General features: G+C 36.6%; 2 protein-coding genes across 3 annotated transcripts; one reads left to right on the plus strand and one right to left on the minus strand.

Moving 5' to 3' along the window:
• The first annotated feature begins 324 nt into the window (after positions 1-324).
• Positions 325-9,751, plus strand: LOC134667298 (translation factor GUF1 homolog, mitochondrial). Of its 2 annotated transcripts, XM_063524640.1 has the most exons (11): positions 325-462; positions 557-743; positions 1,208-1,330; positions 1,714-2,227; positions 2,584-2,794; positions 4,897-5,028; positions 5,683-5,798; positions 6,166-6,398; positions 6,942-7,070; positions 7,160-7,243; positions 7,753-9,751. In XM_063524640.1, the coding sequence occupies exons 1-11, from the start codon at positions 392-394 to the stop codon at positions 7,876-7,878; spliced, it is 1,926 nt and encodes a 641-aa protein (XP_063380710.1). In that variant the 5' UTR covers positions 325-391; the 3' UTR covers positions 7,879-9,751. The 2 variants fall into 2 exon arrangements, with proteins under 2 accessions (XP_063380710.1, XP_063380711.1); XM_063524641.1 differs by lacking the exon at positions 6,166-6,398.
• A 132-nt stretch (positions 9,752-9,883) lies between these two features.
• Positions 9,884-13,019, minus strand: LOC134667299 (WD repeat domain phosphoinositide-interacting protein 3). Its single transcript, XM_063524643.1, has 6 exons — positions 12,840-13,019; positions 12,472-12,753; positions 12,238-12,389; positions 11,864-12,067; positions 10,963-11,200; positions 9,884-10,449 (listed from the first exon to the last, which is right to left on the minus strand). The coding sequence occupies exons 1-6, from the start codon at positions 12,904-12,906 to the stop codon at positions 10,346-10,348; spliced, it is 1,047 nt and encodes a 348-aa protein (XP_063380713.1). The 5' UTR covers positions 12,907-13,019; the 3' UTR covers positions 9,884-10,345.
• Positions 13,020-13,200: the final 181 nt, after the last annotated feature.

Raw genomic sequence — 13,200 nt, forward strand, 5'->3', positions numbered from 1 at the left:
ATACCAAATTTCATCTAAATCGATTCAGCGGTTTTAGCGTGAAGAAGTAACATAGGTACTATAATATTAGAGTTGGTCAAACCAATTTGTCAGTCAGTAAGAACCAGGAAAACTATACTCATCCTTTTCTTTTGGGTGCTAGTACTAGTGTAAGACAAAGACAGTATGATTCTCTCTGTCAATGATTGAAATGAGACAGTCCTTTGACGAACTATAATACCGTTCCGTAGATTTGGCAAAATACCACGAACCCGGTGCATACAACTTTATGACTTAAAAAAAACTTTTATTTTATCTGTCACTGTCAGACAGACGTCAACGTCAAACAAACAGCTGATTGCAGTTATGGAATTTCTAGAGTTTATCATAAAATAAAATTCAATAATTAATAATGGTCAGAATTATAAATAAAGTTATAGTTTTTAAGAACTTATTTCCTTTAAACCGTAGATTATACCCAAGGTGAGACTGTTTTACACAAGATACTACAACATAACCTCCTTGTTATAAATTACGCTTATTTTTGCATAATTATGGTGGATATTATTTATTACAGTATATTTTCGGTGCGTTATAAAAGTTCCGAAAAGGATGACCAGGGCGTAGAAGTGAAGAGGATTAGGAATTTTAGCATAGTAGCTCATGTTGACCATGGGAAGAGTACTTTGGCTGATCGACTGCTGGAGATAACTGGGGTGATCAAGCCAGGTGCAGAACACGCACAGGTGCTGGACCAACTACAGGTATGCAGTTACTCGTGTTGTTTTTGAGTACTAAAAGAACTATACTTGAAAGGAGCCGCATTGCTGTGTGGTCTTAATAGTTTAACCCTTTCAACGCCACGCCTATCGTGCCCAGCGCGGCATCGTGAACCTTGTCGGAATGCACGATTGTTATTGGGCTGAGCCGCGCGCGTCAGTTGACGTCTTCGGTGGTCAAAGGGTTAGAAATATCAGTTAATGATTTATTGTTGTTGTTGTCACACATTAGATATTGACGAACCTAAGTTTACTAGAAATGGCACATATGGGCACTGTTAATTGAATTGATTCCAAAAACAATGTAACCCTGATAAATTACTTTGCTATAAATTTAAAAAAATTGTCTTACATACATTAATTTAGTCAGAATATTAATTAGAAGCAGAAGCAAGCATTGTATGGTGCACATTCATTCAATCTTTCTTACTTTACTGTTTGTTCCACAGGTGGAGAGAGAAAGAGGCATTACTGTAAAAGCTGTGACAGCATCACTGGATTACACATACAAGAATGAAAAGTATCTCCTGAATCTGATAGATACTCCAGGACATGTTGACTTTTCCAATGAGGTATTGTTATGGCTAAACCACCCTTCATTCATAGCAACAGGTTATGAAATAGTAGATAAGCCACTTATGATTTTTTTTTTCTTAATCCTCTATCTATTATCTATCAAAACTTGCCACAGCAAATATAAAGCAACCGATGCAACAGAGCCACACCATTTTGTCGACTAAATAGTGTTTAGCTTTAGGTTTATAAAATACATGTAGTATGTTAGTCTGTAAGGTATTTGTAATATAGGCCTTGTTGCCTGATTTAAATTCCCAAATAAATGAGTTAAAAATACAGTGTAATGGAAAGCCTTTCTATAGGATAGGCCTCTCGGTGGCTAGCGGGTTCAGCATAGTTCAACAGCAGTTCATTTTCTTTTTTTACACTAATATTACAGGTTGTGAGAAGTGTGTCAGCATGTCAGGGAGTGATACTACTAGTTGATGCCAATGAGGGTGTTCAAGCACAGACAGTAGCTGTGCACAGTCTAGCCAAAAAGAACAACTTAGTCATGATACCCACACTTAACAAAGTAGATCTCCCTAGGGCAGACCCAGAAAAAGTCAAATCACAACTACAATCACTTTTTAAAATAGATCCAGAAACGGTTATGAGTATTTCTGCCAAAAAAGGGTGGGGAGTGAAAGAGCTCTTAGAAGCAGTCATAGAAAGAATACCTCCACCGTCTGTCAAATCTGAAGGCCACTTTACTGCACACATAATTGACACATGGCATGATAAATATAGAGGTGTACTTTGTTTGGCTTACATACATTCTGGGAAAGTGCAAGTTGGGCAAGCGGTGAGATGGAGATCTGATACGAAACAACACCAAGTGAAGTACTTGGCAATGTTGAGGCCAAGTGAGCAGCCGGTGGAGTCAGCTGTTGCAGGCCAAGTTGTAATGGTGGGTAAGTTACGAAAATCGATAATTTTGTAATGTAAATATATTTTCAATGTAATAATTTCAGACACCACATTACAAACTGTTGTCTAAAATTATAGATAAGACTCTGCTACGATTATGAATAAATCTGTACATTTTATCTGACAAATGGGATGGCCGGTTGAAGTATTTAGCAGATGGCGCCAGCGTAGCTTGCCCTGTCTAGTTGGAAATGTGTCATAGTTTTTTTAATGGAATGCCCTGGATGCCAGCCCTTTAAGCCAAATCTCATAGAAAAGGGCAAGCTATGATGGCGCCGTATATGCAAACCTTTGGCAGTTGCCCCATTAGTAAAAAGATCACATCTATGCAATATTTCAGGCTGCGGCCCCAAAGGCGGCGGGAGCGTAGGCGACCAGCTCCTCTCAGTCGACGTACAAAACACATCTGAGCTCGCTGAGATCCCACCAGTTAAGCACATGGTGTATGCAGGAATCTTCCCGGCCGACCAGTCGCAGCATCCTCTGCTCAGCGACGCCATCAAGAAACTGGCTCTTAACGACTCGGCCGTCAGCGTCAAAGCTGATTCCAGGTATATCTCTACTAGCTACTCTTGATGGACGTATGGTACAGAACATAATGTACACAGGTCGTGTAACTACCTATAGTGTTTTGTTTTTCGTTTTGACTAATCTACTAAAATAAAACAATGCCATTCAAAAGCTAATTAGATGTCAACAACGATGTGTGAAAAAGTCGTATCAACCATCTTGAAGGAATAACAAATATCTATATCTTTCTAATTACGATTCTCAGGTAGTCAGTACAAATCGGGTGTATTCAAATGGAACCACAACATTTTACAGCGTGGTCTTTACCATATTTTACGGTTATATCCATTCAATGGCGTTGTTTGCTTTAAGCGTGCTTTAAGTGGATTAGCCAAAACGCAAAAATAACGAACGAACACTAACATATTTCCGTCTGTGGCGCTCATGCAGCGACGCCGTGAAGTCATTAGCATTTCCTGCTAAAGTGTAAGTACCTATAGGTACATTCAATTCACTCACTATGAAATTAATGAAAACAAAAGCTATTAAGTCGAACTATTTATTATTGTTAAAGAAAACAGGCAACACTCGGAAATCTCGGAATGTTTTATTAGGTCTACTATTTATCCCAGGCAGTTAATAGTAACGAAGCTGCGCAGTAATTTTCAATGTATCCGGCAATGATAACTCCATGGACAGTTCTTAGTAGACACTGGGTTTTAGGACTAAGCCTAGCTTGCACATACTTACTCGTAATATTTTTACTTCAAATGAAAAAAAAAAAATCTACCACCTCAATTAAATGAACCCATAGAAGATACTACTAGGGAAGATTAGGTATGTTAATAATCTCGATAGCAGCTCATTCCTCCTATACAGTTAGCATAGAGCGCATAGCCCTGGACTCTGCAGCAATGGTCTCTCTCAGCCTGGCCTTTGCTACAGAAATCGTCGCATTTTGCGACGCGCTCCCCTGTATTGTCTGCATCCGTGCTTACCAATGCGCATACGACGAGGAAAATCAAGCTTGCTTTGATTATGATCATTTTGGTTTTAGTAATCTGAAAAATAAGTTTTTGTTTAACGTTTAACACTGAAGTTTAATACTGAGGGGCCGAATGGGGATGGCAACTGTCAAAGGTTTTTTGTAGATGGCACCAGCATAGGATTTACCTGTTTCTAGTTTTGTTCTATGGGATTTGGTTGTAAGAGCTAGCATCCAGAAAAAAACGATTGATTTTACTGACATCTATGCTGCCGCCATCTGTAAAAAAAACTTTGACCTTCTTAAACCCATAAAACCCAGTTTTAGTGATGACGTTATGAGTTACTAACTTTGGTTTAAATAGAGCAAAACACGCGTTAAAATAGAGTAAATATATAAATTAAATAATAAGTAAATATATTTTAATAAAAAGATAAATACATATTAAGTACCTGTACGAAAGAAAAGCAACGCAATATCATTGAGCTAATAAATCGTGCCCTATCGTACAAATACTTATCGTACTTTAAAATTTAATAGCAAATATAAATATGTTCAACAAATTATCACACTGTGATGGCCTCACCTGTTCTCTTTTCGGCGATACAAATTACCAAATGAAAAATTACCATTCGTCTCCATATTTATGTATGTACTCACCTATTATAAAAACAGTCTATGAGTCACTTTCATTCTTATAGTTTCTTCATGGTTTCTTCAATACATGAATTATTCATAAGTATTTGCGTCCAAAACAACATCCATGCCGGCCCATAATAAATACAAAACCTTATTGTTTGACATGAAACATTTAAAAAATAACCATTTACATAACACGCGTAAGAATATTTTACTTTTTCTTCGCAAGTGTGTTAAACAAACATTTTGTGTCTTAAAATTGTGTACTCGAAATAAAAAAATCGTTTCGATAGGGTTGTCCGGTCGAAGTATTTAGCAGATGGCGCCACCATAGCTTGCCCTGTCAATCCTAGAAATGTGCCAATTTTTTTTTCAATAGAATTTTATGTCCTGGATGCCAAACTGTGATGGCGCCATCTATGCAAACCTTTGACAGTTGCCAACCCCATTTGCTCCCGTTAACTTTGCCCATAACTCTTTTATTATATAACGTACTAATATTGTAATATTTTGTTTCAGTCCCGCGTTAGGTCAAGGCTGGCGCGTGGGTTTCCTGGGCCTGTTGCATCTAGACGTGTTCATCCAAAGACTGCTGCAAGAATACAAAGCAGAAGCCATCTTGACAGCGCCATCTGTCCCCTACAAGATAAAGTAGGTTCATTTGGGCTTCTATTTGACTCATCGTCAACAATTTGGCCTCTGCAATGAATGAATAATGTTATTTTGGTCATGTTACTCCAGTTACGTTTAACTTATTATTCCCACTGTGACGGGGTTCTAAATGACCAAAACATAAAGTGTACCGCTTATCAACCTTAAAACCATTGAAATAGAGTCGAGAATCAAAACCAATTCTTTCCGCGACTGTAGGACGTTTTGGTTGGTGGTCGATTCAGTTGTGCAGATTGTTAGCTTACTTGCATAGGCTAGCTTTGGCGCATGCTCAAACTGCCGAATCTGCATGCTTATACATATCTACCAATGTTCATAGCTTTCGCAAGTATCTCAACGTGCGAATATTATATGTGCCGTGTGCAAACGGAAACTCTACCTTGACCAAAGTGTCTGCATTGGTAGTCTGTCTAAGCTAATTTTACACCGATTTAAATAGAACAAAATGAGGGAGTGGCATTACAAACGTCATATTTTTATAGAAATTTGACAATCCTACACTTTGTCATTGCAAATGTCATGCTGTTAGCTTGTTTCGACTCTAGGTTAGTTTGAAGTAATGATCATTGACCTTACTTATTTATTACCCTATGGTTTGATGCCTATCCAAGATTAACTTGATTTATGTTTTAGAGTAAAAGGCGCTAAAATTATCAAGCATTATAAGAGCGATGAAGTTATTATCACTAATCCACTGATGTTGCCAGAACCTCATCATATAGAAGAATATTACGAGCCGTTAGTTATAGGTAAGCATTAGAACTATTATCGACTCAATCTGACTGTTTTAATTCTAAATGAATTCGCGCTAATAAGTCGCTCTATTTGTATCGAATAGAATATTGTGGTTGCGTGTACCTAACCTAAGTACATGGTCCATCCTTTAAACTTTTGGACGCCAATGACCGATATATCCGCACCGCAGGTTCAATGCCAAAGACTGATTAATCGGTCACAAACCACAGAGCAACATAGACCTACATGCATATGCATAAAGCTCAATTTCAGTTTTGACACTCCGGTGACGTGGCGTCCGGGTGGCAGCTTATGTGTTTGACACGGCGTCGAAAAGGCTAACAAATAAAACCATTTTTGTATGTGTTATATCTTATTCAGGTACTATAATAACCCCCGTGGAATACATTGGGTCCGTGACGACGCTCTGCATCGACCGCCGCGGCACGCCGCTGCCTTCCAACGCTGTCGACGACAGAATGACTATGCTGCAATTTATACTGCCTCTCTCCGAGGTGGTTATAGACTTCCACGACACGCTCAAAAGCATCACGTCCGGGTTCGCGAGCTTCGACTATCAGGACCATGGGTTTCATGAAAGCTCGCTTGCAAGGGTTAGTATCTGACTATGTATGTGTATGTGGCAGTTTCCATCAGGAAAATACAAATATCTACCGATTTACTACAGCTGGCTTGAATCTATCTATGGATCTATGAATACTCATAGATTCATAGATAGATTCAGCTATACAGCTGTTTGAGTTACGCAACTTTATTCGATTTATTTACGCCAGCTATGGTCAATAGACCTTGCTTTTACATTAAATTAAACGTTTTCGTTACTTTGATATTATAAGATTAGCTATAATCCTAAATTGATTACAATGAATATTTTTAGTTTGAGCTTTAGATTTTTATTTTATGCATTTGATTATCTGCTCTGTCGGCGTGTTTTCAATACCCGACTTTATTTTGTTTGTGTTAAGGTATAAAATAAACCTGGTGGTTAAATTATAGACGTTGACCTTTGTGATAGTAAATGGCGTACCCTTGCGAGATATCATAGGTAAGCAGGAATAAAGCCTGAGGAATAGTCCAACTAATAATTTCAAGTTGAGTTTATGTTCTTAGGTACTAAATATTTCTTATCTTCACAGATGGATATCCTTATCAATGGGGTCTTAGTCGACGAACTTTCAAGTATAGTGCACACCAGCCGTCTCGAATACACTGCCAGGAGACTCACGGAGAAACTGAAGGAGATGATTCCGCGGCAAATGGTGCAGGTATAGTGATCCAAGAGAGACTTTATTCTCAGGAGCATAAGACTCACTTTTTAATTAGCAGCTTGATATACATTAATTTCTGCTTCCAGGTTGCCATTCAAGCTGTTGTCGGAGGAAAAGTGTTCGCAAGAGAAACATTAAAAGCTTACAGAAAGGATGTCACAGCAAAATTAGTGAGTACCTCTACCTAACCTAAACTTTCGAATCTATTCCCTTATTCATAAAACTTTTGCTTCTTTCTAAAAAAACTGGTCGAAAATGAAAGCTATGGTCGAACTATCAATCATAGATGAGTACCGTAAACTTGGGTTACTTTGAATCGCGACATGGATCATCGATTTTTGAGTAATATGGAGATGTACTGGATGGACTTTGGATGGGATGGATTGATTTTTGGATGCAAGCTTATAAAATTTATGTTGGGGTTGGCAACCTTAACAGACCATTTTGTTGTAGTTTAAAACTCAATGTTTCCCCGCGATAAAGTTACCCCAGTTTAGAGGTAGGTATATGTTATTACAGTTTACCATTGCATTATCCAATGACTGGACTCTAAAAAAGGTAATTCTAAAACTACCGAGTCTGTCAAACAACTGCCTTAGGCCTTAGTCTAACTTTCGTAGGCAATATATATCTACTAGTTAACTCTATTGCAAATGCAAACCAATAATCCTTTTTCCAGTATGGTGGCGACGTAACTCGCAGAAAAAAATTGCTAAAGCAACAAGCTGAGGGAAAGAAGAAAATGAGAAGTGTCGCCAACATTAAAATACCAAGAAACACCTTCATTGACGTGCTCAAGAGATGATCGGTTTCCATTACTGAGATTGTGTAAATATTTCAGTTTTTAGTTATTCAGCCCAAATTCATCAAGGACACAAAACGAGCAGCCTCGCGAGGAAGTTGCCGCGCGAAGCAGCTTGGTCTATGTAGACGTGCCTCGGCCGTATTGCCGTAATCACAATTGTTTTTTTTATATTGCTATGACGACCTACACTATCGTAATACTCTTTTCCTATTTATTCAAATACAAAACGATTTGTGACGACGAAGTGAATGTTGTGTAATGCGAATAGAGATAAATAAATACAAAGATTTATAAAAATATAGGTATTTTATTAAAAATGCCGATGATATTATAGGGTCATTGCATGGTAAACATCACAAAATATCGACTTAAGGCAGTCTACTTTGCTACATGTATATTTGAAGCTTAAAATACACTGACAGGTATCAGAGACCCGAATATTCGTGGTAGTTTTTAATTTTCATAGTGACTTCACATTAAAGAACTTCAAATATAAAATTATCAATAACCACATTTATAGATACAATATAACTATCGTTGAAATAATTTTCGGCGTTGGTAATTAAATTACCTGCTAGGTACCCCTGGATTATGAATTTGAAATGAAACTATTACAAGTCTATTTGGCCATTTTTTTAAAGTTAGTTAAGTACCTACCTGTTACAATTTATAATATATTATATAGTAAAGCTGTAAATCGATGTTTAAAACAATGAATCGAGTAAAATATCGACATAATAAAATTATGAAGTCGATAGATTATTCACAAAGATCTTTAACAAATGCCACCAATATTCCGATCTCTGCTGATTATTATACACTTTACATATGGATAAACTGTAAAATAGGGCACTAAAACTAAGAAAATAATTATACACGTCAGTCGGACCAATACATAAGAATAATTATGAAAAAAGGCGTTCGTACATCGTAATAAATATACTTGATGATAATGACAATATTAAAAGGTACCTATTTCGAAATTTGTCATCAGGCCAATTATATAATTATATCATATTTGTTTATCAACTAACTAAATTACTCGAACGATGATATGATGAAAATATATTATCTCAATAGACGGGTCCACACAGAATGAGCTGCCTCGCGAGGAATTTGCCGCGCGAAGCAGCTCGATCCGTAGAGACGTGCCTCGTCCGAGGCAATGCGGGCCTGCGCTATAGACATATTGTACCGTGCGTTGTATAATATATAGGACCCTATTCACCAACGGACTGAGTCACCATACACTGAGAAATTTTATTTTAGAAGGAAAAGGAACTCATTTTTGGAATACTTGTTGTTAGTTGGACTAAACATATAGTTTGACTGTTTCATCAAAAAACCACTTTCGATGTTATTTTCAGATAAAGGTGGTTTTTACTGTTGCACATAAGATGTACATTAGACAGTCTTTTTGTTAATAACTTTGGTGTCATTTTAGTCAAGATATATTATGTCAATAAAATGTGGTCAATTAGTTTTTTTTTTTACTATAAAAAATGTTTTATAAATTTGGTTTTTGCAGAAGACGTAGACTTAATAAGTTATTAAAGACAAGATTTTGTTTGATGTATTTGGGAATTATCTAATATTGATTTACACTACCAAACATTGCAATATTTTATTTCAGTATAGTGGAATCTTGATATGACTAAACCCCATTTACTAATATACGTTCCAGCCTAGTAGGTAAGTATATAATTTATCAAGTTTCTTAGATAGAATAGCAGAACAAAATTAGTTTAAATTAGGTACTTTTAACAACACACATATTTGCTTTTGTCTAGATAGCAAGTCAATGATTTATCATATTCATTAAACAAGCAATTATTTAAGTAACCTTACCAGGGGGCCTAGCCAAGACGACGCCAATCGAGATTTTCAATAATACTTGGAAATAGTCAAGTGACTTTTAGAATCCAATAGATATTTTCTTTTCTCTTTTCGATGTACTATTATCATCTTGGCTAGGCTTCCTGACAGAAATAAAGAAGCAAGTCACTTTCAAGATAAGCAATATTTTATTTAGTTATAGATCATGAGATGATTTCAAGACCATTAAATCCGTTACAACATCGCGATAAAAAATTTAATAAAGTCAATACAAATCAGTCACACTGATAAAATTCTTTTTGAGATCTATAACATTCTTAGATGATGTACAAAATGATGACAATGATAGTGATTTCGCGTGACTAATATAAACAATTATTATTTTTCAAGTTATAAAATTCATTTGATCACGTTTCACCAATAACATATAAACATACAAAGTACTCTGGCATCAAGCGCACAAACTCTTTCAACTTACTTACTTAACATTCCAATGAAACCTTTGGCAAATCAAAAATTGTCAAGAGTTTGTGTTCTTGTTGGCAAATAAAATCGAAATTAACATTATATCAAAAGGAAAATAGCATATAATCACAATATAATTTCTTAAATAGTTTAATTCCTACTTTGTTTACCTGTCTTCTGAAGTCTCGAGGAACTGCGCGTACACATCTCGCGTGCACTCGCCCTTTTCGTTAAACTTGTATTTGTAATAGGAGCCATCAGCGCAGATAACTGTAATAAATGAAATAAGTTGAGTTAGTTCACAAAATCAATATATTGCATGTTATTGAGAAATTTTACTAATAAATAATTTATCATAACTGTCAAACAGCACCATACACGTAGCCTGGTCATAACCAATTTTGCATAAATTGCCGCGCGAAGGAGCTCGGTAGGTGAAGACGTGACTCGCCCAAGGCACGTCTACAGAGAGCAGAGCGAACTGCTTCACGCGGCAATTGCCTCGTGAGGCGGCTCGTTTTGTGTGGACCCGTAATGACATTGGAGGAAAACACTTTATGATAAGTATTATATAAAAATGATTTACTTTCTGAAGTATCTTTGGCTGAAGGCAACAATGTGAACATTGACGTATATCAGGGAATTGATAAGTTGATGAAGAAATTTCTTACGTTAAAAACGTGGCATTTCAGGTTGTGTGGGTAAATAAAATTGAATTGTTTTCTTTAAAAAAAGTTATTTTAAAATGACATACTATTCACCTCGCGAGTGAAGTAAACTTACCAACAATAGAGCTCTTGTCTACACCAAATGCACAAATACATGGTGGGCCATTTGGTATTGTAAACTTGCAGAAACTCCAGTTGCTTGAGAAGTATTTAGGCAGAAAGTTGACAGTTGCTAAGCTGGACTGCTTGTTTAACTTTTCGTCCTCTAGACTGAACACATGGACTGTGCCATGGTCTGAAGTCACACACAAATTGGTACTAGTGTGGTTGAAGTTAATGCAGTAAATAGTTGCCTGAAATTAATAGAAAACATTCTAAATTTATATATACAAATACACCAATGTTATGAGAATAAACCATTCATGCATTCTATGAAAATAATATTTTAAAACACAGAGTTTAATTTTATACTGTAAAAAGATCAATAACAAATAAATAATTCTTTAATAACTTTGTAATGAGTCATAACTCATGTGATACAAGTTATCATTATAGAAATAAACAGGAATAAAATTGTAATTATACTGTCCATACATAGTAGAACAGTGGTGGGCAAACTTTCTTCATGAGGGGCCAAAACTTGAAGGAATTTCAGAGGAGGGCCAGATTTACAGCAAAAATTTATTTTTATTATATTGCTGGCCATATTATACTCTTTTTTAAATGACCGGCGGTGGGCCAAAAAAATCCTATCACGGGCCAGACCTGGCCCGCGGGCCGTGCTTTGCCCACCACTGTAGTAGAAGTTAAATATAAAATTACAGCTTCCAAGTGTTTTGAATATCTATAAACTCATAACCAGAGACGGAAATTATTGTGGCATATTTGAACTGTCATAGGGAGTTCTCATTTATCAACTTACAATACACATATCAATACAATGTGGAACACAACATATGTTTCAAAAAACATTTATTAAACACTTTTGCTTTTAGTAAATAAGATATGTTTCTCACCTGATGAGCACCTCTTCTTAATTCCGCTAATTTCTGTCCAGTGGCTGTATCAAAAACTCTAATAAGTGTGCCTTTTGTGGAAGCAGTGGCCAGACGGGTTCCACCTACGTTCAGCGAGAGACAACTGAGAGGGGCTTCATGGGCAGCAATTAGATGTCCATCAGGAGAGCTGCTTGTGCTGGCATGACTGCTCAGTTCTACTAACTAACCAAAAAATAAGACATGTTAGCATCATTCTGTAATATATCTACACTCTCACAGCTACAGAAGCATGAATCCCAATTGAATAAAAAAAGATAATTATATGAATTCTTAAAATGGGTACACCGAACTAAGAATAGCATACTAAGCATTTGTATATTGATGTCACTTACTTGCACATGACCTGTTTTGCGACTGGGATAAGCAAGAACAGCATTGTTGCTGTTTGGGCAGACAACACACAGACCTTTAGGATTCTGACAGGTCTCAAAAACATTCAGCATCTGGGGCTGTGCAGTGAACGTGTAAACCTTAATTAAATTCTCTGCAAAGACAGAAGATACATTTATCTCACGGAAACAATGCTATTTCAATCACTGATAAGAGGTTACTGATAAACTACTTACCCAAAACAACAACAATTCTATCTCTTCTCAATTTCACAGCTTTCACTGGACTGTTGAAGTCAAGGGATATAGCAGAGTCCTTCTTCAAGTCGTCCCATATAATGACTCGGTTCGGCGGATAGACGGGCGTCTTCCCTCCGCCGACTAACGCCATATAATTGCATCTAAACAGCATTTCGACGTAGGAAAGACCACCTTCGGCGAAATTTTGACGCTCTTTTTCCTTAAGGGGGTCGCTGTTAAACACTCGAAACCCATTCTCGGTTCCACAAGCAAAACAACCTAAATAAATAACGAAAAAAGCTATTACAATATAACAGTAAAAAACCGACAAGATAATGTAATTCCAACATGCAACTTTTACTTACCTTGGTCTTGATTAAATCCCACATATAAAAGGCCATTTCCGAAGTTGCTTTCTTCGGATAAATTCATCGTACAGGATTACAATAGGTCTTAAGATGCAAGTAGTTTTATCAATAAACAATAATAAGAAAAATCTGATTCAGCCAACATCTCCCATCAGTCACAAGCAGATGCGTTTTTATGTTACTTTTAAACCAGTGCACGCTTGCGGAGTGCTAGCATCTGTCAAAAAAATTAAACGTGTTTATTGTCGTTTGTTTATTGCAAAGGTAATCAAATTAGTTTCATTGTGAGTATATTGATGATGATGATGATAGCCTGTTATCCCTCATCAGGGACATAGGGCTCTCAGAAGGGATTTCC

Source organism: Cydia fagiglandana, chromosome 9 (assembly GCF_963556715.1).
Source record: "Cydia fagiglandana chromosome 9, ilCydFagi1.1, whole genome shotgun sequence".
In the NCBI taxonomy this organism is placed as follows: Eukaryota; Metazoa; Arthropoda; class Insecta; order Lepidoptera; family Tortricidae; genus Cydia; species Cydia fagiglandana.